The sequence below is a fragment of the Sinocyclocheilus grahami genome, unplaced genomic scaffold, assembly GCF_001515645.1.
Source record: "Sinocyclocheilus grahami isolate Dianchi unplaced genomic scaffold, SAMN03320097.WGS_v1.1 scaffold150.1, whole genome shotgun sequence".
Taxonomy (NCBI): domain Eukaryota; kingdom Metazoa; phylum Chordata; class Actinopteri; order Cypriniformes; family Cyprinidae; genus Sinocyclocheilus; species Sinocyclocheilus grahami.
The window spans coordinates 2,257,578-2,284,989 of NW_015505329.1; the positions used below are offsets into that span (position 1 = coordinate 2,257,578).

Sequence of the window (27,412 nt, forward strand, 5' to 3'; positions counted from 1 at the left end):
GCGAGTGACAATCACGCAGTGTGAATTATCAAAGACGCGATCTCAGGGAATCGCCAACATGTTGCCGACGCCCATGAAATATTTGGCATGCTAAATATCTGGAGCTGTCGGCGATTCACAATCACGCTCTGTGCAATGAGTTCTGACCAAGTGGCAACCTCCCGCTCTCTCTCGTGAAGCCAACAAGGAAGTGACTTAAACTGTAATTCATCAACTGGCCACTAGAGGCTGGCTGCAAAAGGGAGTCAATCCCATAGACTCCCCATGTTAAAATGCCTAACTTTACAGCAGAAAAAAACATGTTTACAGCCTGGTTAAAAAAATTATTTTGGTCTATATAGCTAATTTTGCCCTTCATGATAACTGTGAGGGGGGTGAATTTTTTTATAACTCATCCGTTTAAATTATATTAAGCCTTAAAGTTCTGCATAATTAAGGGCGTGGCCACCTGAGTGACAGGTGGATTGCTGCTGCTGTCACCACCATCGAGCTAGGTGGGCGTGGTTTCAACAACCAGCTCCCGCCTCTTTGCCCATCTTCGATTATCCGTGAGTGACGCCAAGATGGCGACGGCCCACTTTTGAGCTTCAAAAACTATCTTTGGAACCCTACGGGTGACGTCACGGACACTACGTCCATGTTTTTATACAGTCTATGGTTCTGACTGAAAAACACATCGGCGATGACCTACAGCCAATGAGAGACCAAGATACAGGGCAGCAGGAAGTTCGTGGAGGAGTTATATGAAACGTAGTTTGCGGAGCAGTGTTGCCAAATCCGCGATTGCCGCCGGTTGTTTTTTATGTCAGCAGGTTGAAGCGACCCCAATAACGTAATATTTAGGCCCTGGAATGTGAATTGTACCAGGAGAACCCCGCCAAAAAATTTTTTATTTTACCCCCCGAACTGGGGGACCCCCTCCAAAGCAATTGGGCTATTTTCAGGCTAGTTTTGAGTAGTAATTGCGCGGGTTTTGTAGCAAAAACCTGTCAACCCTGCACCAGACAGAGCTGTCGGCGATTCTTCCTATTGTAAAGTCATGCAGTGTGTAACCTCCTGTCATCGTTCCATCGTGCAGTGTGAACACAGCAACAACTGAACGCTACCCCAGATAGTCTTTCAGTGTGAAACCAACAGTGATGCGACGTCTTTGAAAATCGTGCAGTGTGAACTCGGCATTAAGGACATTTTTAACTTGTTTCCCGAGGCCACAGGAGGGCGCAATGAGCAAAATAATGCAGCGCATTAATTGTCAATTCAAATAACTGTCTATAAAAACATGCATAACGCCTAAATTAACATATATAAATCAAATATAATTTTGTAAACTGCATAAACAATTATGAACAAAACAGCATCATGTGTTTATGCATTGCTTAGCCTAATACAAAGAGCCAAATCACCGATCACACAGATCGCATTTAAAAACATATGAGACGCAGTGAAATGAAATAAACCTTCACAAATTCGCGTCGCGTTTTCTAAACGTTTCGGTTTTCGGTTTTAACCTAATCAAGATCTTCTACGCATTGAGCTACTATATTTCTCTAATATTTTGAACGAATAACGCAGCAGTGGCGCGTCTCGTGGGCTAGACTAACAAAACATTCAAATGCAACATCACTTACATCATCATCACCGCATCTCGCGCACCGATGACGCTCCCTGACGCACTCCTAACATTCGATTGTACCATTTTTGCATTCAAATGCAAATGTTTATTTTAAATTCGACTAATATTCTTTTTTTTTAATTCACAATCTCCCACTATTACCAATTAAATTATAGTGCTTTCAGCTCCATTTAACACATTTGACCAGGTTTGAATCCATTTCACAGAATTCTGAAGATTTTTCTCTAAAATCTGCCCAAAAATAATCCCTGTGCAGCATCTTCTTGTAGCAAAATAAACTTATTTAAATAATGATATTTAATACTATGTTTTTCATTTTTTGTTTGTTTTAGTAGATGTATTTATTATAAATATAAGGTGTTTTGCAGTGTTAATGAGATTCTCATTTTTGTGGGTCATAAATATAGCTTTTTTTGAATTTGTAAAAAATATAGCAAACAAGATATTAAATGGCTTTAATAAACTTTCAAAATATTATTAAAATCAGCAAAGAATAATTGTGAAAAACTCCCTGTGTGGCATTTTATGTCTTTTTATAGTGAAATAAATATTTATTTAAATAACCACATTTATAACTACGTTTTCCATTCAGACTGATAAATTGTGGCATTTGTTTGTTTTACTAGTTTGTATTGACTATAAAGTTTGATGTTGCCACCTTAAAAAAATCCTCGTTTTTATGTGTGATAAATATTTTATATATTAAATATTTCTAATTTGTTAAATTATTGCCCATTAAATGGCTTTAATAAACTTGAAAACAGTTCAGCCCACATTTTTTCCATCACAAATGACTTGAAAAGTATTTTTATAAATAATTTTATAGAGATCACACACAAAAAGAAATATCCAGCTGAAGAAATACTAGACACAAACGCACATACACACACTGATAGCAGAGTGAACAATGGTTTCTGAATGGAACACCTGTTTGCTCATGGTAGGCTTGAGCAGATGCTGTTGCTGGATCTGCTGCCGTTCCTGATGCGATTTGGATTGCTGTGTGGACTGCGGCGTTCCGCCCTGAGAGCCCTGGGATCCCTGGCTCTCTCTGGTGGAGCTCTGCTGATGCGGCAGGCCAGGCGGGGTGCTGTCTTTGACGGACAGCTGCTGCCGAGGACCCTGTTGCCGGCCCCCGAAGCCAGACTCCGGGGACTGGAGCAGGTTTCCACTCTGTGGCCTGGTTTTGCCTGCAGGAGTGGCTGCGGCGGCAGAACTCACGGAAAGCTGATGCGAGGGTTGAGATTTCATGCGTTGCGTGGGAGGAGCCATGGAGCTTTGGCGGGCAGGCTGAACGGTGGAAGGTGGCGTGGCGAGCGATGAATGAGATGTGCCCGTCTGCGATGCCATGCCTGCCATCTGCTGCTGCTCCTGGTCATGAGACACATGCTTAAATAACAACCACCATTTCTGCCACTCATTTTTTTAATCATTTTACCCAGAAATTCAGTATAAGCAGCACTAAGCAAAACAAAACGCCAACAAAAGTTTGTGAATCTGTGATGTTTAACGTTTAACTTCTTTGGTTCCTTTTGTTCACTACTGTCACCTGAGTTTTGGTTCCTTGCCACTGTTGCCTTTGGCTTTCTGAGTTGGGCCTTAAAAGGTGATTAACATTCATAAATCTGATCAATTTCGTATTATCAAATTAGAACAAAACTTGAACTGAATTGAGCTGGGTAATGACACTCTTTTATGTAATCTGCTTTGAAGTCATTACATAATTGATCAACTTTACACGATTATTGAAATGAATTGAATCAACTCCGAACTAAATTAAGTTGAATAATGACACTATTATCTTCTGTAGAGCTGCTTTATATCTGAATCAAATTTGTTTTGTAATTGAAACTGGCTGTTAGTGAATTTAATTGAATCAACATGAAGTGACTTGAGCCAATTAATGATGCTACTGCTTTCTGAGAAGCTGTTTTATAGCTGAATTCAATTCATATTGTGTATCGAATTTCCAATCGCAATTACAATTATGGATGCCACAATTACGAAAAAAAGCGGCAATTAATCGTTCAAAGTCCACTTATGTTATTCTGCGTTCTTAAGATGCGTTTTTTTCTTTCTACATGTTATCTTAAGGGTTTTTCACATTATTTTAATTTTAGTTTTAGTATAACATTATAATACAATTTATATTTTTGCTTTTTTTATAATTTAAAGAAGAAACCAATCCGATGTATATTTGACATTTGAGGCTTAATACTATAGAAAAGCACTAAAAGTTTTTCAGTTAGAGTGTTTTCAGCTTGTTTATTTTCATATAAATATACGGCATGCAGTTACGTTAAACAATGGTATAAACATCATTCAATGTAAATTGTGATAATTACAATTTCAATTCGCAATTACAATTTCAAGGGAATAATCGACAATTATGATTTTGTGCTTATTTTTATTCTTATGCTTTTAATGCATAAAAACAAAAGCCAGGTTGTCCTGGCATTGTCAACATTTGTAATAATATTTAAATAATGTTACTTACTACATAATTACGCTCAGCTTTTATAGAATATAATAATTTTAACTGAATTCAGAATTAACAAAACAAAAACAAAAGCACCATAAAAATGAATTCATATGATTTAAATTGATTTTTTTCAATGGCTCATTTAAATGTCACTGTTACATTGTGTAAAATATTTCCATTTAAAAAAAATCACATAGAATTTACTGATCGTAGTCTATACAGAGGTAAGTTTTTGACATTAATTTTTTTACAGCATATTAAAAAAAATAATAGAAATAAATAAGTTCAAATAAAAAAGACATCCAATTGTCCAAGTAATAATGTCAAGATAAATGACATAATTATTTAAATATTTAAACAAATGTTAATAAATAATTAGCATCAGCTATTAAGATAAATTAATTTAACTGAACTCAAAATAGAAAAAACACCACAAAGCACTATAAAAGTAGTCCCCCCCCCCTCATATGATTAATTTAAATGTCATTAAGTTACATTTAAGTGTAATTGTATATTGTTTATTGTTTGTGTAAAATATTTCTATTGGAAAAAAATTATAATTTGCTGATTATATTTTATACAAAGGTAAGTTTTTTTTAAAGATTATATTTAAGCGTCTTAAAAATAATCATTATTATGATAAATAAAACAAAGAACAAAAGAAAAGTCCTAGCAATAATGTAAAAGAAAATTATATTTAATTAATCAAATATTATATTCGATATATTACATTTAAATAACATCATATTATATTTTAGCAATTATATAATATAACAAGAAATCATTTTCAACAGCTTTTACAGGGAACATTTTAATTTAAATGAATTTAATTGAACCTTTGTAGCAAAAAAAAAAAAAAAAATTCAAAATTCTGAGACTTCTATTTTGAAGCTAAAGTTCCTCTGAAATAGACTACAAAAGTCAAATGAATTTATATAGCACTAAGGCAAAACCTAACATGGCAGGTGCCATTTTTATGTAATTATTTACATTTTTTTTATTAATTAAATTAAATTGGTTAAATCTTAAATTTGAAGAAGACCTGGAATATAGTGCACAGATAATATGTACTACCTTTATAGTGCTTTTTTGACAGCATTTGTCTCTATGAAAACTGCATGTGATGCAATTTTGCAGTAAATACTCACATTTTTTCAATTTTTGGGTGAACTGTTGACTTTTTGTATGTCACGACCCTGAATCCCAAATGGTGATGCAAGATTAACGTAAAGAATCTCTATCATATGTATTGACTGCACCCACATCATCTCGTAGCCCTCTTTCCATGCTTGGATGGTATTTGACTCTGCAGTAAGCAGGTCAGTGGCGCTTCCTTCACCCTCAGGAACAAAGCCAACCCTCAGAAAAGCTGGCGAAACGTGTGCTAGGGAGCGAGCTGTTATTCACATGAGAATTCGGACCAGACAGCACTGACCATAGTAATGAAAGGCTTCTAAATGAAAGGTGTTATTATTTAATCAGAACCCCCCACCCAATCAGAAGCACTGTCCTATGGGACTTACCTTTGGGTCTGGATCAGTAATATCAGAACTGCTAGTGCAGTACGCTGGACTAGAGCGGGCCAACGGGGGACGGGCAACATAGAAAACGTCTTTAGATGAGGCTCGGTTAGGATGATCGCGGTCCGCAAACCCCCCCAATCCGCCCCGGGACGGAGGGGCACCGCCACTGGACATGGCAGAGGTTGGAGAGGGCAGGCGAGTGATCTCGACTGAACTATGTGAGATATGAGAAAGTTAAGATGGAAAATCATATCCACGCTCATTTTCTCCACAAGCAATATTCCTTAAGACATTCACTTAAGCTCAGTTCCAAAACCTAGTGAGCCATATGATGTGATATTGTCATTATTCTTGATTTGTAGTTATTTAATTTATTAATAAAATAAACTCTGATACAGTGTTATTTTAGTATCACTGATATATTATTACTGTTTGTTAATATTTTGAATGAGATTTTTTTAAATATTTTAGTTTTCACTTTAATCTTAGTAAAAGTTTTAATAAAACGTTTACCTTTTTAGTGTTTTTGACATGTTTATTATGTATTTTAATGTCTATATAGTATTTATTTGTTAGTTTTAGTTGATTTAGTTTGTTATTTTATACTTCAAGTTAAACTAAACAAAAATGAGAAATGCTGGCAAATATCTGAAATAAAATAAGGTATACAAGCATTATAGATAGTACTGTCTATAATGCTTATAGAATAGAAAAAATAAAATAAATTGTATGAAAGAAGAATATTCATTTTGATATTCGCTAAAGATTATATTTAACAATGTTATTCAATTATCAGTCTTTTTTTCAGATTCATTTTAAATGACAGGGAAAAAAAATCTAAATGTTATACTGAAATAATTCCCATAAAAATTAGAAATATTCCAACAACTAAACTAAACGAATGAAAATAAAATAAAATGCATTTATAAAAATGTATTAATAAAATGTATACTCTTACCCTTTTTTTTAAATGCGATATTTTACATAATTGTATTATATTTTATAATATGTATACATTGTATTTTAAATGTTTTTATACTGTGTGATAAAATACTTTATATAAAATATAATACAAATGTGATTTTATAAAAGACAACTAAATAAAATGTGTAATATAGTTACTGTACTAAAACCAAAATTAATGATTAAAATAGTCTCTGTAAAATATAACAAAATTGTTTAAAAATAGAAAGCAGAATGGGAAAAAAAAATAATTCTGTACATTTCTTTATTTATTCTGCACATTTTTTTATTTATAGCACCCATTGCACCTCGATTCAAGTTTGGATAAGGTGCCTAAAAATACAGACTAAGTAGGCAGCTCACTAGGATTTGGAAAATACTTCCTGCAGATGTGACACACATAAAGACAGCAGACTCTACCTGTTGAGGTCTCTCATCATGATGTTCTGGAACTCAGACGAGATGCCCCTGTTGAAGCTGGGCCTGGAGAGCAGTCTTTCCGTCTGTCTCTCTGGAGGAGGTCTGTCTGTCTGATGACTGGGCTGTCGCTGGAGGTGAGGGTTACGAAGGGCCATGCTGATGTCATTCAGAAGGCGGGGCAATGGTCCGAGTTTGATGATAGCATCCTTTGGCACGGTAACAACAGACTGATGACCGATTGCAAACATAAGCAGACAATCACAGTCATCTTTATCTAGACTATCAAAACAGCATCTACCTTGCTTAGCTGTGCCATGACTTCCCACAGAAGACTGTGCAGGATCGAGAGCTCCCTTCCCAAGTCGATGTAGCCCTCAAAAGCAGCTGCGTTGCTCACGCTGTCGAGATTGGAGATCTCGTAGAGGAACTGCTGCATGGAGCCCCACTCCATCTCTAAAAACTCATTCATAAAGCACATGTACTCCTCCTTATTGCCAAACCTGTAACACAGTGAGGAATCGGTAAGGACACGGGGTTGATACGGTCAGCTTTGAATGTTACCACATTGATAATGATGATAATGTGAATGATCTTTATGTTCATCATCAGTAACGGCTGCACAGTTTGTTATAGCTTAATGGTTAATGATCTGGGCTGACAGCCCAAACGTCATAATATAACCCATATAGGGTAAAGAGATCCCCATCACCACCGTGTCCTTGAGCAAAGACACTTGAACCCAAGTGAAGATGACTGTCCCGGATTTAAGTGTACCATATGTTGTTTTTTTGGATGGAAGAACAACAATTAAAGGACAAATATGTGACCCTGGACCACAAAACCAGTCTTAAGTTGCACGGGGATATTTGTAGCAATAGCCAAAAAAACATTGTATGGGTCAAAATTATAGATTTTTCTTTTATTTGGACAACTTTAAAGGTGATGATCATGTTCCACGAAGATATTTTTTCAATTTTCTACCGTAAATATATAAAAAGTAAATTTTTGATTAGTAATATGCATTGCTAAGAACTTCATTTGGACAACTTTAAAGGTGATTTTCTTAATATTTAGATTTTTTTGCACCCTCAGATTCCAGATTTTCAAATAGTAGTCTCTCGAACCAAATATTGTCCGATCCTAACAAACCATACATCAATGGAAAGCTTATTTATTCAGCTTTCAGATGATGTATAAATCTCAATTTTGAAAAATTGACACTTAAGACTGGGTTTGTGTTCCAGGGTCACATATCATGATCACAATTAGGGATGCACTGATATTAAAATTCTGGCTGTTACGATAACAATGATATTTATTTGCCTAAATTAGGGATGTGACGGTACATGCATTCAAATGAAAAAATCAAATGAAATAAAATAAAAATATTTGGTTGATAACCAGTATCAACGTATCATGTATTCCAAATCAAATTAGTTTATAACCAATTTGGTTCCATTATATTATGCATCTTGAAACAGAATGGGGAAAAGGAGAATGAACAAAATAAATATCAGATGATAAAATAAAATATTGGTTGACAACCAATATGATCCCAATATATCAAGCATCCCCAATCAGAATGGTTAATCTGCTGAAAAGACCAGCATGAATGCAAGCTACTGTGCTCTCATAATGCAGCAGGAAATTATGACATGGTAAGAAAGTGTGTACTGACTTTGAGAAGTTTGCAAGGTTCTGCACAACTTTGGCTATGAGGGTGAGTGTACGTGAAGTCTGCTCATCGGGGTACTCCTGTGTGAGGTTGAATAAGGATGGCGACATGACGGCTGGACACAGGAAGCGCAGGAAGAGGGAACCACTGATCAGTCGATCTGCAATGTCCTCTCTTCCCCTCTCAGCACATCGAACACGCCAGGACGCAAACACCTCTTTTAGTTCTCTTGAAAACGCACTGGGAAAATCAAATAATGCAGATTATTTCCATTTAGATTTAAGCAGTTAGTGTGATATCATATTTTCACTGCATCTTCATGTAAAATATATTAAAATATAGGCTGGGAATTCAGGATGAAGGATAATGTGAATTGTTATCAATTACCAGTTTCTCTATATGTTTCATATAATATTCATCATGCAATTGTTAAGAAGATCATAGCTATCAGTTGTTTAGGCACTCAAACTGTTTTAAAAAAGGTGCGGTGCACTTAAATATACACCGTGATACTTTTTTCGATGAATACAACATTCAAAAGAACAACATTTATTTGAAATAGAAATCTTTTGTAACATTTTAATGTGTGTGTGTGAGTGAGAGAAGACTGTGTAAATGGTCTATAAAAGGCTGGTCTATGTCAGCACTGTAACTAACCAATGAGAGTTGACAATTTTGCAGAGTGCGAGCTCACAGCACATCCGGAGGTTGGCTTGATGTTCGGGCAGCACAGAAGGTGGAGTCCTCATTGGGTCGACTTCACAGTTCTCCTCTGACTCATACAGCGCTCGGATAAAATCCCCTGAAACCAAATGAAACCATTAATGTGTGAGCGTACAGCGACTGAGACAATGATAGTGTGAGGAAGTCTCACCTAAAACGTCTTTGAGGTACTTGTGTCCGATGAGTTTGAGGTACTCTTCTATGGCTTTGGTGGCCAGGGTGTTCTCTCTGAAGATCAGGTGCTCTCGATCGATAAATCGGTCCACCTCACACATCGCCATGTCTGAAAGAAAATCCTTGTGCAGAGCAAAGGAAGAGACATCTGTAATCACTTCACAATTACCTTACATATAATTAAACTTAGTGAGCTGCCTTGTTGTCTACTGTCGACATATGCAGTCTCCTAACTGTGGTAGAACCAAATAAGTGAGTGATTTGGAGTGCCCTGCAAAGGCAGCATCAGTGTTGTTATTGTTATAAAAAAAAATTGGGTAATTGAAATAAATGTGAAATTAAATCTAAAAAGTAGATAAAAAGGTATAAGTTAAATGAAATTTAGAAATGTTGCCTTGGCAACTAAGTGAAATAAGTTAACTATTTTATGGAAAAAAAAGTTGAAGTACTGAAATGACTAAAACTAAAACTGTAAGAACTCGCACTAGCACAGAGAGTATGATTTTTGAACTAACAATTCGATTCTCTAAAATGCATAGAAATACATGTACACAAATATCAGATAAAACAGTCCATTTTTAATTAGATTACACTATTTTTCCAATAGTTTTCAGTATTTAATGAAATATTAGCAGGTCTACATTAAGTCGCAGATTTTTTCAACATGGTAAAATATTACACACACATTTTCATTTCCAGAAATGCATACATAAAAATAACAACATATACACATATTAAGTAAAATAGTCAATTTTCAATAATTTTCACTATTAAATCAAATATTAGAAGGTCATTAGCAGTCTTCTGCTAATTTTCTCTGACTTTTGGATTTAACATGGTTAAAATGTTATACATGGAGAGGAAAGCATCTAATTGGCTAATTAAAATAATTTTTCAAAAGCATATGTAATTGCCATTTACTTAACTCAGTTTAGCACAATACATTCTGGGATTGTCTTTGTCATAATATTTTGGGTCAGGAGCACACATATGATGTTCTAAAATGCTGTCTAATTAGGCAGCTCACTAGGTTTTTGGAACATAGTAAATAGCCTACTTACAACAAACATTATTCAAACAAAGCTTTACCTTGGCCTTCCCTGTGCTCTGCAGGATGTGCACCAGAGCACAGGCCACTTCCTCTTTGCTCTTGACACTCAGCAGCGGCTCCAGAACGGCGCACAGCGTACGGTAGTTGTTGGTCACATACTCTGCGAACTCTTTATACAGCTCCATCGGCAGGATGCTCATGGTCTGAAAGCGCGACTTGAGCCGCAGGGAGGCATTGATGATTTTGCCCCCTCCAACACCTCCACCCTTGGCCAGGACACTGGGCTGAATGACGGGGTACCATTGCTCCACAAACTGACGACCAGTGATGCTGGAAATGGGAATGCTGATCAAGCCCAGATATGTGCTCTTCTCCTGTTATGGTCAAAGAAATTGATGAAAACAAATGATGATCATTCACCTTAAGATAGCAGGATGCTAATGAAATGCCAGTGTCCTTTATCTACAATCAACTGCAGCAAAGTCAGAAACTGCTGAATTGCTTGACAAGTGCACTTTTGTACTTTTTATTTTCTTTGAGTTTTGCATTTCCTGCTGAAAAAGGAAGTTGGAGTAAGACATATCAAAGGCTCATCTTTGTTTATATTTTTAATTGACAATTGCCTTGAAGCATTATTTGCTAGCATTATTTGCAAAAACAAAATAAAACAAAAACAGTTTTTGAGTCTATGGGAGTCACACTTTAATTTTGAAATAATAATTAATTTATAAACAATATTTAATAATGAATATATACACAAATATTATATATATTGAATATTATATATTTGTATTTAATAAAAATACTATTAATATTATGCTACTATACACTTTTGATTATATAGAATTACATTTATATTAGCATAAAATATATCACTTAATTTTTAAATATATTTTATTTTTAAAATACATATTTTTATATGTACATTTTTTATTTTATATATATATATATATATATATATATATATAAAGAGTGTGAGGTGGTCCTTTACCTTGCGTCTTTTCTTGTCTGTCTCTTTGTAAAGATGAAGGCGGAGGTTGCGGACAGCTGGCAGGTTGTTGAACTCAAAGTGCTCACCCCAGAAGACAGTATCGGTTCGGGGTTTGCTGGTGGTGCGGGCGTATAGCATGTCATCCAAGCACAGTTCACAATAATAGCGCTTTTTGGGTGGGAGTTCACGGGCCTCGATGATCCACAGCTTCAGAACGTTGTCGACGCGTCGACTGTTGTCCTGAGTATGGGAAACACAGACAGTAATGCCAACACAATCATATTTGCAGCATATAAACTGTAGGCGAGGGTGGTGAGGGGGTTTGCAGAACTTCAAATGTGTCATCAAGCATGCGGACAGACAGGAGAGACTGCAGTGATTTAGAAAGGATAATGATCTGTACTACTGTTAGTCTAACACCTACAGCGTGTCTAAAGTGCCGGAGTGGTCTCACAGAGTGATGAGTCATTAGAACCATCAAAACGCCACTTTCTACTGGCAATCATAGATGTACTAAATATACCCTGAAAAACTGATTTCCAAAGCTCCAGTCCTTTTATTTAAAAAATAAAGCGAAGATAACATGCTACAGTCATGAAAAAAAATCTGTACATTCTAAAACCATAAATAGCAATTAAACTCAATAACTAATTATAATATTTATTATTATCATTATTAATATCAATTAAATTGTATGTTTATATATTTATATTTTCAAAACATTATTATTAATAATATTTCTATATGATCTGAATTCATGTCTATCCTAAAGTAATTAATAGCAATAATAATTATTATTATTTTATGAACAAAATGTGTTTTATAAATATATTTATATAATTTAAATTTATATATTACATTTCTGTCCATCCTATAATAATAATAATAATAATAATAATAGTAATAATTGTTATTGTTAATAGATATGACATTTTCCTGACATTAATACATTTATTATAAATAAATATAGCTGGATTTATAAATGTAAATGTGACAGTGAAGGTAATTTGATTTGATGTATTATTAATATATTTATATTTAGAATATTTATATTTATTTATGATCTGAAGTTCTGACCATCCTAAAATAATAAATAGCGATTATTATTATTATTAAATTAACTTTATATTAAAAATATTATTATATTTATATTAACCCGTCATTTATTAATAATAGACTTATAATACTAATAATATAGTTATAATATTCAACAAATAAAATTAAGTATACTGTTCTGATTGTGGATATCTAATTTACTTGTTACTGAGCACCTTAAAACTTTGAAAATCTTTCAAAACATTAGTGAACACATGGTGATGATTTCACACATTCACACAAAGCTCACATTGCACTCATAAACATAACTTTGTTTTCTGTTGGACTGGTAAAAACCTGTGCAACCTGAATCCCAAAAGTTATGTATTAATTCTGATTAGAACTTTCCAGTTGTACTTTCCAGTTTTGACGGTCAGTGAACAGATTGTGACTCCATCTGTGACTACCTCAAAGAACCTATGGTAAAACCCCACTGCATTCCTACATGTCCAAAATCATGATATTATCATGGTAACATATGTTCAACTTGTGTTTTTTGTCATTGAGTGCTTCAGTGGTTTGCTGTGAACTTATCAGTGATGCACATCTGTGGCTTTTTCTACCACTTCAGAAACTTCTTCAACTAATCAGCTAATAAACTAATGAACACCCTTGGTCTGTCCTCATTTATTGTAATATTGACAACACATCTGTTGCAAGACTGAGCAGGCCGATCATTTTTGGACGCCTGCGCCCATGTTCTCCCCACAACACGATTCAGCCCAAACTCCCGCTGCCTGAACATCTGGACGAGTCAATCCACACCGCTCTCTTTTCAAAGCCCACCCATTCAAAACCCTCACGACAGACACAGCCAATAGACATCTGCAGGTGAATCCAGCATTCTGTTATCAGCCTTTGGGATACATCTAAGTATACCAGATTAAAAAAAGAAAGCATTTGTTTCATTATGAGGCACGAGAGCACATGGAAGCTGTTTGAAGTTCATTCAGGAATCCTACAAGTATACCAGTAGAGGGTGAAATGAGTGTAAAGATGGAAATGACAGGAGAGGTTGTTACTGAAGTAGACTGATGCAGTCATGGAAGAAGGGGAAAGAGAGCTGAGAGCTCTTCTTTTCTTTTTCTTCTTTACACTCACTTTGTTTGGTTTGACAGCTCTCTGCAGATTCTCTATCCATTTGTCTCGCTCCGCAGCCGACCGACAGGCAAAACACTTTGTTCCTGAAGAAGTTATCACCTAAGTAAAGGAATTAGGAGTTTCACTATTTCAACCATCAGCGTAATTATGAGACAGAGCAACACAATTCCACAGGGCACTGGAGTTAATACAGTCACACATTTGATGATTTAAGATTAAATGTGATTTCTGTGTCAATAGTGGCACCAAGTGAAACTGACAGAACATTTACAGATTTCATTGTTGTTCTTCATTTCATAGAATGATAGAGCAATATATATACAGTATATATATATATATAAGGAAAGGAAAGAGTTAAAAGAGTTGTATAGTTTGCTCTACATCACCTCAAAACAGTACTCCTGTCCGAGTATACTGGAGTGAACAGGCTTGATGACCGCATCTTCATCAAGTGTCAGATCCAAGGCCTCGGCTGCGCTGCTGGGAGACAGCAAAGACTCATGGGAGTGTGATTCTTTGAAGCTCTGCATCAGACGAGTCCTGTGAGGGAGCAAGAACAGCAGGTCTGAGAGAGAAGACGCTCACAGGTTGAGCTTACATCACACATCGACATGACGAGGTCAGTATTTCATTTGATATTACACAAGTCGACTTTCCTTGGAAGTTCTTTCTCTGTGATTTATGGAGAACAACATCAGCCTCTATCACCAATCATGAGATAAATCATGAGCAATTGAACATTTGGGGAGAATTCACTAAGAATCAATAGCTTAGTGTTAAGTGTATAGTTTCTTGGAAATGCTGAAACGCACACACACACACACACACACACACACATTCACTTCACAGTTTACAGCCTCAAAACCTTGAAAGAGTTGAAGAGAAGATTAACAAGCTTAACAATTATATAAATATCAAGAGAAAAAGTATGATAAAATGTTAGATCCCTACTAGTGATGTATCGCTTCCCCTGCGTCTTCTGAGACTCACTGTATATGTATACATTCAGCCTCACAGCATTAAGTACATACAGTGTGGGGGAGAGAGAGAGAAAGAGATGGAAGGTATAAAAATAGACCCAAAGGAGTGAGTCAGAATGAAAGAAATGATAGAGCGAGTGGAGGAGGGGGAGGGGGGGGGGAGAGAGACAGCAAGAGACTTCTCAGAGGAAATCAAAATGTTACGTAAACTGTGGGAACTGAAAGGAGGAAGACAAAGACAGACAGACAGACAGAATAAAGGACTGAAACGCAGCAGTAACAAGAGGATAACAGGACAGAGATGGAAAAATGACTGTTCTGTTTCAAGGAACACAAAAGAAGATGTTTAGCAGGATGACCAAGGAGCTTTTATCCATACAAAGAAAGCAGGGGCTGTCAAGCTACAAAAATGATATTAAAGCACCAAAAAATTATCATAAATGTAGTCTCATGAGCTCATGCACTATATATCAATTGTCTGCTGAATTAAATAATTTTGATATAATTGAATTTACATAAATATATTTATATGAATATAATTTATATTTATATACATTTTCACACACACACACACACACACACACACACAAGGAAGATTATATTTTTATTCAGCAAAGATGCATTAAAAAGATCAAAAGTGACTCATTTATAAAGTTTCAAAATATTTATATTTCAAATAAATGTTGTTCTTTTGAACTTTCTATTTATCAAAGAATCATAAAAACTAGCACGATTTGTGCAAAACATATTAAGCAGTACAACTGTTTTCAACAATGACAATAAGAAATGTTTCTTGAGCAGCAAATCAGCATATTAGAATGATTTCTGAAGGATCATGTGACACTGAAGACTGAAAATTCAGCTTTGCCCATGAGCTCATGCACTATATATCAATTGTCTGCTGAATTAAATAATTTTGATATAATTGAATTTACATAAATATATTTATATGAATATAATTTATATTTATATACATTTTCACACACACACACACACACACACACACACAAGGAAGATTATATTTTTATTCAGCAAAGATGCATTAAAAAGATCAAAAGAGACAGTCATTTATAAAGTTTCAAAATATTTATATTTCAAATAAATGTTGTTCTTTTGAACTTTCTATTTATCAAAGAATCATAAAAACTAGCACGATTTGTGCAAAACATATTAAGCAGTACAACTGTTTTCAACAATGACAATAAGAAATGTTTCTTGAGCAGCAAATCAGCATATTAGAATGATTTCTGAAGGATCATGTGACACTGAAGACTGAAAATTCAGCTTTGCCCTAATAAATTATATTACATAAAATATATTTTAAAACAAAACAATTATTTTTTGTAATATTTATTTGTATTTTGCAATATGTATTGTAAAATTATTTTCTGTAAAATGTATTGTATTTTGTAATATTTATAATATCACAATATTACTGTTTTACTGTATTTTTGATCAAACAAAAACAGCCTTGGTGAGCATAAAAGAACACTTCTATTTGTGGATTCTCAGTGTATTTTGATAACATTTGACTTTTTAGTGAATATTTACTTTTAATTTTTCATGTATTTCTTATTTTTTGTATTTTTAATAACATTCAAAAGGCAGTCTAATTACACTGCAAACATAAAAAAAACTTTTGATTTTTCGACTTTCGGGTGCTTTCGATTTTACATGTTTGATCTCATACTGTACATTTGATTTTTTAACATAACATCCATTCTCCTTTATGTTTGGCTTTTGAGCAGGTGAGGAGACTCATCTAGAGGAAGAAAAAACTGATTATTCTTCTTGGAAAGCTATTATGTATTTAGCAACTGAGACGAACAAAGTCTGTTCATCGCACAAAGCTATCATATGAGCCACTTTTATGGAGTTTTATTTTTATATTTTATTCAGCCTGACAGGATAATTCACCATTAACTTTCATTTGTATTGAAAAAACCATTTGGACATTTTCCAAAGATCCTCATTTTGTGCTTGGAACGACATTCGGAACAGAATTTGGATGAATTATCCCATTCACATTAACACAAACAAGCTTTTGGGAAGCGGTCAGTCAAATCCAAAAGATAAGTGAGGTTTCTACACAAAAATCCAACGCGTAATTGCTGGCATATCAAATTTGATTGGATCCTGACTATCAGTTCTCTTTGAGATGAGGTGGATTATATCACAATTACAGTACATCCTAAAATGAAACACAGCATAAAAAACGCAGCCTTTCGCTGAGACTCTGCTCACAACACTGAAATTCTGCCCCCACGCTGCCACTCCAGCTGTTAGACTCCATTTGTGCATCATACCACAATCCAGCTCACTCCCATTCCAGTTAAGGGTTGAATCAAACGATTATATGAAAGAGGAGTTGTCTGTTTGAATTACTCAAAACGGTCAGCAGCACAGCCTTCATTTCACAGCCGAAAACATCCTCTTTGAAAACCAAACGTCAGTGGAGCACTTCCCTGTCCAAACTGAGCAATGAACTTCAAAAACCATGACATGCCTTTTCTGGAAGACCACAGGCTGACCGTGGGTGAGCTTAGAGCTCTGAGCATGAATAAATGAAAGAATAAACCGTGACAAGAGCACCTCAGCGCCTGTCGGGATGCTTGAAGAAGGACATAAAAATTTTTTCCAGATTGAGAGATTTAAACTGGAGTGCAAACCAGCCTTTAACGGAGCATTTCATCCAACAATCATGATTTGCTGACCTCTATTTTATTCCAATCTGACACTATTTTAATTCTTTTATGAAACACAAAACGACTCCTTCACTCTCTCTCTCTCCCTTACCATATAATGCAATGCACTAGTCATTTGAACTCTTTTTATGATGCTTTTCTGGTGCTTTTTCGGGGTTTGACAGTATAATTCACCACAAACCACTGAAAAAAGAGCAGTTTGGATCTCATTTTGTGTTTCACAGAAGAAAGAAAATAACACATGCACATTTGTGAGTGAACTATCCCTTTAAAGGGATAATAAGCATTCTGTCATCTTTGACTGACCCTCATGTTGTTTCAAACCTGTATGAGTTCTTTCCCTTCTGTTGAACACAAAAGAAGATATTTTGAAGAATGTTTGTGGCCAAACAGTTAATGGTAGCCATTGACTTCCATAGTCAACATAAGAAAGTTCAACTCGTACAGGTCTGGAACAACTTGAGGGTGAGTAAATGATGACAGAATTTTCATTTTTGGGCGAACTGTCCCTTTTTGACTGTACAACACTCATTCACACCAAAGTATGGTGGCCGAGAGAGCTCAACGCGCTGCAAATGAAAAAACACATGCAAATAGAAAAAAAATACACCAGCAACTTAAGAAAACATCTTCATCAGTTTGACACCACACATGCTGCAAATACTCACAGACCACATCGGAAATGTGACGAACCTGGCTGAGACATGCTTATCAATGTCTCCTCTGAAAGGTTAATATAGTTACCATGGTAACCACAAATTGCTCATGGTTTTGCTACACTAACAATAGTTTAACCATGGTATTTGTACAACTTTGGTAATCAATACACCAAAAAAACATGGTAACTACCATGTAGCAAATCCATGGTTAAATTAAATCCAATAGTAACCATTTGGTTTTATTTGTAGTAAAACCATGGTTAATTTTCGTAAGGGTTCTGTTGTGGTCTGTGCTACTTGCAATGTTTTTCTGTATTATGCGTATTACGTTTCTGTATTTGGTTGTGTTGTAAGTATTTGTAGCGCGTTTCTGTATTTTGAGTATTTGCAGCACATGTGTTGTCAAACTGATGATGATGGTGTTTTCTTAATTTGCTGGTGCTTTATCTATTTGCATGTGTTTTGTTAAGTTGCAGCGCATTGAGCTCTCGGCCACCGTACCAAAGAGGCTTTGAAGTGGAATATCTTGACACGGCACTGTTTCAGCATGGCATTATGGGAGGAAGAGTTTGGACGGTACCGGTCCTGGTCGGCGCTGCGGAAACGAGGGAGGATCATGTGGCGGAAGCTGCTGGTTCGGTCCAGTTTGGGCTGACTCTTGGCCCGCTTAATGGACCCCTTCAGTCTTCTACTGAGAAAACTCTGAGAAAAAGAACAGACTCAGAATTAATATGCATGACCACAGAACACAAACCTAAGGAAAGGATTATTTGGATTGCATAGTCAGATGCTTGAAAATGTAAAAACAGGCAGTATTCTTTTTTTTTTTTTTTACACTTTATGATGGCTTTATAAACTAACCATAAAACATACCGTGTGCAGGAAGTTATGTTAAATACTTTACAGATAAAGTATTTTAACATTGAAAAAAAAAACATGCTTAATCTTTATCCAAGCCTTTGTGATAATGACAAAAATTAGACAAAAAATGGAATAAACTTTAAAAATGGTTTTATAAAAATATTTATTATAAATATTTTTTATAAAATATTATAAAATATTTAGAATATGCATTATTATAATAAAAAGACTAAATGGAGTAAAGTGTAAAAAAAACGGTTTTATATGTATTTATTTTTTTGTTTTATATAGTTTTTTTATAGCCAAAAAAACATTGTATGGGTCAAAATGATAGATTTTCCTTTTAAGCCAAAAATCATTAGGATATTAAGTAAAGATCATGTTCCATGACGATCTTTTGTACATTACCTACTGTAAATATATCAAAACTTAATTTTTGATTAGTAATATGCATTGCTAAGAACTTCATTTGGACAACTTTAAAGCCGATTTTCGCAATATTTAGATTTTTTTTGCACCCTCAGATTCCAGATTTTCAAATAGTTGTATCTCAACCAAACATTGTTCAATCATAACAATGAAAAGCTTATTTATTCAGCTCTCAGATTATGTATAAATCTCAATTTTGAAAAACATTGACACTTAAGTTTTGTGGTCCAGGGTCACATATATAAATAAATATATATATATATATATATATATATATATATATATTAAAATTGCTTTAAAATAATAGCATTTTTTTATTATTAATAACATAAATTCTAATAAGAATTATTATAACTAATTATTTTTTTAAAAAAGCAATTCTTTATATGTATTATTATATTAAAAAACCAAAATGGAATAAAGTTTAAAAATTATTTTATATATTTAACATATTTAATTTGAATATATTTATGCATTAATTTATTATTAATAATATACATACTTATAACATTAATTAGATGAACAGATGTAAAATTGTGGTGCAACTGACTGAAATGCTTTTCCTTTGCTGGTGGCAAAACACTCCAGCAATGTTGTACTATCCCCACTCAACCAATAGTGGGAAGTGTTGCTTCATGAATATTTCCTGACGCCTACAGTAAGAACAGACTGGCAACAGCAGGAAAGAGGTTCACGCCACGGCAGAGTAAAAAAAAAAAAGTCGGATCATCTCACTGTGTTCGTAATGCTTTCATAAGACGTGCAATCTCAGATGCATCCTGAAAAGAGACAACCCATCAACAGAAGCATGTTTAGACAGTAGATGAAGCTGTGAAACTCATTTGCTCTGTGATGATTATAGTTTTTGCAAGACAGCAGTGTATTGATATTTCTCAAACGTTCTGGTAAGGAGGCTTATTTTAAACTACTAACCCTCAGTATTACACTCACAAAGAAACTTCAGATTATATTTTGAAAATCTCCCATTTGGAAAGCAGCATTTCATTTACACAAATCCAAAGCCTAAAACCTACCCAAAAACTTTGCTGCCATGCAAGAACTGTTATTTCCAGTCAGTTCTGTCAGGACCACTATCGTCAAGATGATTGACAATTAGCATACAGTTTGGATTGGCGGTAAGGTTCTGTTCTGGGCAAGAACTCCCTGCGCATCCGTGCAGCCTAGCATGGATGAGAGCAGGGAGAGCAGCAATAACCTCCCAGTGTAAACAGAACAGAACCAACATAAATGTATTGCAGATATCGTTAAAGTTCAATAATTTTATGTACACATTTTAGAATTTGTCTGATTCAAAGGAGAATCAGAAGGTTGAATCCCGACTGACAGAGGAGGAGTTGGGGATGGAGGAGGGTAATTAGCTATTGAGGAATGCGAAAATCAATGATATCCGTCATTAATCACATTAATTTTAACAACTTTTTAGTGGAACATGTATCATGGGAAGACATATTTTGTCATATGTTTGTCGCATTAAGCCACTAAAACAACATGAGCAAAAAAGAATCAATGTGGCTTTTCTTTACGTTTTTGTGCCAGGTTGCATTTCAGCGAGAGACAGAGTCTGGCTCATCTCGTATATGATGCTGCGAGTGACACTATGGCTTTGTCCCAAAACCAAGTGGACTGCCAATGTAGGCAGCTTTCCCAATGCAAAGGCTGTTCCAAAAGGTAAGAAACCTTCTTTTGGCTGTTGTGATGAAGGCAATCCCATAATACAATCAGTTCCCATCATCCATAGCACTGATTACACACACACAGTTGATTGCACACAGCACTGATTGCACACAGCTGTCATCAATCACACCTTCCTTATATAACACTCACTCTGATCCCCGTCAAGCTGCCGAGTATTGTTTAGCGCATATCACTCTTCTAGCGATAGTTGCATTACGGAGCCCTTCCTAGTTCCCAGTTCTAGTTCTAGTACTAGTCAAGCCACTTCGTGTTGTCTGTTTCCTGACCTTGTTCTGTTAATACAGTTTTTAGTAGTGTTTGCTAGTGCAAGCATCGATATTACTACTGCTCATACTTCAACAAGCATTTTTTTAACTTAGCACTTGTCTTACATCATTTGTGCGACAGAAATGAATGATGCCTCAATTCATGTGCCATGTTAAAGAGAGCTGTGGTGCTAAGTAATAGGACAACTTATTTATTTGTTTTATTTATTTTTTACAATTTGTGTCTACCGGACAAAAACTGGTCAAAAATCTCATGAACTAACACTGATTAAGGGACTTGAGTCATATCTAGAGGCAGAAAATCACAGATGGACTCTTTTGACTAGGGCCAATAAGCAACCATACAGCAATTAGAAATTACATCTTTTAATCCCAGATAATACCTTGAATTGATTTGTATGGCTTTTATTTTTCACTACACCGAGAAAAAAAAATGGTGTAGGATTTAATTTGCAATCATTTTCACTCAGAAATTGCAAATAAACACTCTGAATTCACAAATAAATACTGAGAAACCACTAGTAACACACTGCAGTAAATGAGAAAGTTTTGAGCAGAAAGACTTCTTGTTAAATATACTCTAATAATCCTTGTTTTAGTGCAACTTTGAAAATAATATATTTTCCTATATTTCTAATATTTTTGCAGTAACCACTGTTTCTGTAAAATGGGCAGTTATAAATAATCATGTCCAAAACAATTATTTTAGAAAAATTGATCATGGTTGCAATGGTTCATATGTATTATTTTCAGTTTTAAGTATTTTTCATGGCACTCAATCCCTTAGCATTTGAATTAAACCGGGACAGTAAACCTAAACAAAAGTCATCACGCTCATCCTTATTTAAACAGACAAAAAGATCTATATTAGTTTATCACAAAAAAAAAAACATTTACATTTTTTTCAGTTTTCAGTTTACTTTTCATGCTGCTAAAATGCATTTAATTTAAACCGGGACACTAAACAAAAGTATTCATGTTCATTTTATCGCAGAGTAACAATATTGTATTCTTTTTTGGCAGAGCTACAATTGTACATTTTCATTATTTCATTTCAGTTTTAAAGGGACAGTTCACCCAAAAATGAAAATTCTGTCAAATAAAATGGAAGTCAATGGCTACCGTCAACTATTTGGTTACCAAAATTCTTCAAATATCTTCTTTTACGTTCAACAGAAGAAAGAAACTCATACAGTTTTGGAATAACTTGAGGGTGAGCAAATTATTACGGAATTTTTCATTTTTTGGGTGAACTGTCCCTTTTCCATGCCGCTCAAATCCCCGAACACTTGAATTAAACCGGGACACTAACAAGACTTCTCATTCATCCTATTCAAATATCTTCTTTTACGTTCAACAGAAGAAAGAAACTCATACAGTTTTGGAATAACTTGAGGGTGAGCAAATTATTACGGAATTTTTCATTTTTTGGGTGAACTGTCCCTTTTTCCATGCCGCTCAAATCCCCGAACACTTGAATTAAACCGGGACACTAACAAGACTTCTCATTCATCCTATTATTAAACAGGCAAAAAGGTCTACACTAGTTTATCGCCAAGAAATTGGCCATTAAATTTGATGAACTCAGACATAATGACTCAATTATTGGCTTGGGAAGAGATGAACATGTTTGCTTCCTGCGTGACTAACTGTTTGTCTAACACCTCCGAGCCGCCTGCCGGCCGCTCGAACTCACAGCACAAGCCGAGCTCGGCTGTTAGATAACCTACCTCAAGAGAGGGCAGAGCCGCCACACTGGGTCCAGTCCATGGATTAGAACCCACAACCTTCCACTCACCAGCAGCCCAATGAGAGAGCGGGACTGAGGCAGGGAGAGTCAGAGAGATGGTCGGGGAGAGTGGGAGGGAACGGGGGAGCGGAGGGGTGCTGACTCTCTTTTGTGACTGTGAAGAGGACAGGCCGGTGGAGGGAAACAGGGGCAGAGGTGCGAACGGGAGCGAGAGGGAGAGGGAGGGAGACAGGGATCGGGGACGGAACGGCGGGGTACTCACGGATTGTCGGAAGGGTTGTGGGGGGGCAGGGGGTGGGATCTCCATGCTTGGCTGCTTCCCGGTGGCGATGCTCTTCCGCCGGAGCCGAGCTTGGTCTGAAAGGGAGAGCCAGAGCAAAGTATCACAACCAACAGCAGATAATGTAATACATGTAATGCAGATAACAGCAGACTGGAAAACAATGATGTTTGCACAGATTTTTGCCCTGATTGCAGTTTGGACGAGTCAATGCTTTTTGCCGAAAGTCTGAGCCAGTCTGCAGATTTTAAGCAGTCAGATATTTTTCATAGTCTACGATGGGTAAAGACTCACATTGTTAAAAGCGCTATATAAATAAAAAGGTGACTTGACTTGACTTGACTCACAGACTGATTTTCTTTTAAGCTTCAGTCAGAGGATATCAATCATGTTTACATAAATATTTGAGCTGATTGTAGAAATTTGATTAGATTTTAAAAGTATTTTATTTTATAGTGTCATATAGTGTATAGTGTATTGTTAACTACACTATTTAAAATAGTTTTTGTTAACTGAAATAAAATAAAATAATAAAAAATAATAAATATTAGACAAAAAAATGAGAAATGTTGCCTTGGTAACAAACTGAATTAAAAAATTATTTTAAATAAGTAATACGTTACTAAAATGACTAATTACTAAATTTTAAAATTACTAAAACTTAAATAAAAATAAATTAAAGGCAAATAGAAATATAAAAAAATAATACCAAAAATTACAAGAGCACATAAGAAAATTACTAAAACTTCAACTAAAATAAAAATGAAAATATAAAAGTAAAAGCCTATTCAAAATAGGCTTCATAGCATATACATAATACTAAATAACATTGTAAGCTTATTATTAAAGAAATAAATCACCCAATAATGAAAATGTATTTTATTTAATTTGAGTGAATTTGCATTTTAGTGAAGTATTTTACCCCACTTTTAATATGGCAATGGCAATGTTATTTATATGGCACTGTTTACTACAACCAGAGTTGACCTATGTGCTTTACAACAGAATAACTAAAAACAACAAAAACACAATGAAAAATAAAAACAGTAAAACCAAGAACAAGGAGAGAAAAAGGAAAGAAAAACATCATAACATGCAGCAAATATATAGGACAAGGATAAAGAGTGCTTCAACCAGAATTAAAAGCCTTATCGAACAGATACGTTTTTAATTTAGACTTAAAAATAGCCACAGATGAAGCCATTATAATAAAAATATCTAATAATATCTAACAGAAATAGTATTTTTGGCAAACATGTTCAAAAGTTGTTCATTCACATGACATACTGTAAAGACTTCACATCAGTGGATTAGAAAAAGTTATTTTATTCTACATAACGATGGCCATCATGCAAACATGACTATCCAAGCATTATTTGCTTTATACTTTCAGATGTGGATTTAATACATCATGGGTGATAAATACACCTGTTAATGGGGTTAATGCCCTCATATCACCAGCAAAACAAACTTAAATAATTGCCAAATTCGAGTTGCTAGAGTTATTTGTCAGTTACTAGCCATTTTGTAAACCAATACATCTTAGATCTCAAATTAAGAACTATAGACTGTCACCTGCTGATGTAATCAATGATATCCGTCATTAATCACATTAATTTTAACAACTTTTTAGTGGAACATGTATCATGGGAAGACATATTTTGTCATATGTTTGTCGCATTAAGCCACTAAAACAACATGAGCAAAAAAGAATCAATGTGGCTTTTCTTTACGTTTTTGTGCCAGGTTGCATTTCAGCGAGAGACAGAGTCTGGCTCATCTCGTATATGATGCTGCGAGTGACACTATGGCTTTGTCCCAAAACCAAGTGGACTGCCAATGTAGGCAGCTTTCCCAATGCAAAGGCTGTTCCAAAAGGTAAGAAACCTTCTTTTGGCTGTTGTGATGAAGGCAATCCCATAATACAATCAGTTCCCATCATCCATAGCACTGATTACACACACACAGTTGATTGCACACAGCACTGATTGCACACAGCTGTCATCAATCACACCTTCCTTATATAACACTCACTCTGATCCCCGTCAAGCTGCCGAGTATTGTTTAGCGCATATCACTCTTCTAGCGATAGCTGCATTACGGAGCCCTTCCTAGTTCCCAGTTCTAGTTCTAGTACTAGTCAAGCCACTTCGTGTTGTCTGTTTCCTGACCTTCTGCCTGTGTTTATTGGATTACCCCTCTTGTCAAGCCCTCTGCATTCTGTTCGCCGATCGAAGACCCACACTAGCCCTAGGAATACTCTTGTGTCTTGCCCTCTACATATCTGTTTGCTGGTGTTCAACCCTGCCTGTTTCTGACCATGTCTTTGAATAAAGCCTTGCATATGGATCCACAAGTCTCATGTCTCGTTCGCCCCATAACAGAATACTCGGCCCCACAAGGCTCCAGCGGCTTTTCAAGTGGACACTGGCCAGGTATGGACATTGCAAGACTGTTATTAGCCCTCAAACAGGGCACACGATTGCTCGAGGACTATATGCAAGAGTATCTGAACTTTACTTATTTTTCTGATCTGCCGGACTGTGTACTCATAGACTTCTTTTGTGAGGCCATTAATCAGCTGCTCAAATCACATTTAATTCGTGAAGGTCCCCGCTCATCTCTCAGTCGGTTTATGGACTATGCTTCGTTAACTGTTGGTTCAACGTTCACTGTGGGTGTCATGGAGGAACGCAACCCCGCATTCACTCATGTAATGGCGGCCACACTAGAGCACACTCACAAAATGGCGGACACAACAGCGCCCCATTATGTCACAGCTGCCAATCCTGAATCAAGTCAAGTCACGGCTGATTTTCCTGAGTCAAACGTGTAATGGCGGCCACACTAGAGCACACTCACAAAATGGCGGACACAACAGCGCCCCATTATGTCACAGCTGCCAATCCTGAATCAAGTCAAGTCACGGCTGATTTTCCTGAGTCAACTCAAGTCACCATTGATTGTCATGAGGCAAGTCAAGTCACGGTTGATCTTCATGAATCAAGTCAAGTCACAGTTGATCGTCATGAGTCAAGTCAAGTCAAGTCACAGTTGATCGTCATGAGTCATGTCATGTCATGTCACAGCTGATCTTCCTGAGTCCATTCAAGTCACAGCTGATCTTCATGAGTCAAGTCACAGCTGATCGTTGTGAGGCAAGTCAAGTCACAGCTGATCGTCGTGAGGCAAGTTAAGTCACAGCTGATCTTCATGAACCAAGTCAAGTCACAGTTGATCGTCGTGAGGTAAGTCAAGTCACACCTGATCTTCATGAGGCAAGTCAAGTCACAGCTGAGCTTCCCGAGTCACGTCACGTCACAGCTGATCGTCAGGAGTCTTGTCATGCCCTGTCTGTTGCACCCAGATCTACAAGGTCAGGCAAGTCAAGTCACAGCTGAGCTTCCCGAGTCACGTCACGTCACAGCTGATCATCCTGAATCTCGTCAGGACACAGCTGATCGTCAGGAGTCTTGTCATGCCCTGTCTGTTGCACCCAGATTGTCAGGGTCAGTCTTTCGGTATCCCAGTCTGGTATCTAGTGGTGGTCTGCTGTCTGGTTCTGGTGGTCTTCTGCTACGCCGTGGTGGCTGCTGTCTGGCTCTGGTGGTTTTCTGCTCCGGTCTGCTCTGGGCTGGTGGTCTTCTGTCCAGCTCTGGTGGCCTTCTGCTCCACCAAGGGGATCTTCGGCCCCATCTTCTCTGGTGGTCTTCAGCTCCACCTGTACTGCCAAGTCCGCCCTGGCTCTCTGCTCCGCCGGTCCTGCCTCAGTCCCCAGTCTCTCCACTTCCACGTGGACCTGGCCCTCCATCCCTGGCCCTCCATCCCCTGTTCCGCCTCCACTCCACCACCCTCCTGAATCGTAAAGTGTTTGGAGCCTCTGGAAGCCGCTCCTTGGGGGGGGGGGGGGGCGGGGCGGGGTCTATTCCGAAACT

General features: G+C 36.2%; 1 protein-coding gene across 1 annotated transcript in view; it reads right to left on the reverse strand.

The window, feature by feature from the left end:
- Positions 1 to 27,412, reverse strand: part of LOC107592176 (ras/Rap GTPase-activating protein SynGAP-like) — a 152,270-nt gene that overhangs the window by 29,365 nt on the left and 95,493 nt on the right. The window contains 14 exon segments of the mRNA XM_016281578.1: positions 2,561 to 3,004; positions 3,183 to 3,231; positions 5,622 to 5,852; positions 7,022 to 7,248; positions 7,320 to 7,521; positions 8,700 to 8,936; positions 9,354 to 9,498; positions 9,571 to 9,715; positions 10,683 to 11,018; positions 11,636 to 11,875; positions 13,832 to 13,930; positions 14,218 to 14,371; positions 18,756 to 18,877; positions 23,178 to 23,554. Coding sequence (XP_016137064.1) covers positions 2,561 to 3,004; positions 3,183 to 3,231; positions 5,622 to 5,852; positions 7,022 to 7,248; positions 7,320 to 7,521; positions 8,700 to 8,936; positions 9,354 to 9,498; positions 9,571 to 9,715; positions 10,683 to 11,018; positions 11,636 to 11,875; positions 13,832 to 13,930; positions 14,218 to 14,371; positions 18,756 to 18,877; positions 23,178 to 23,554 — 3,008 coding nt within the window.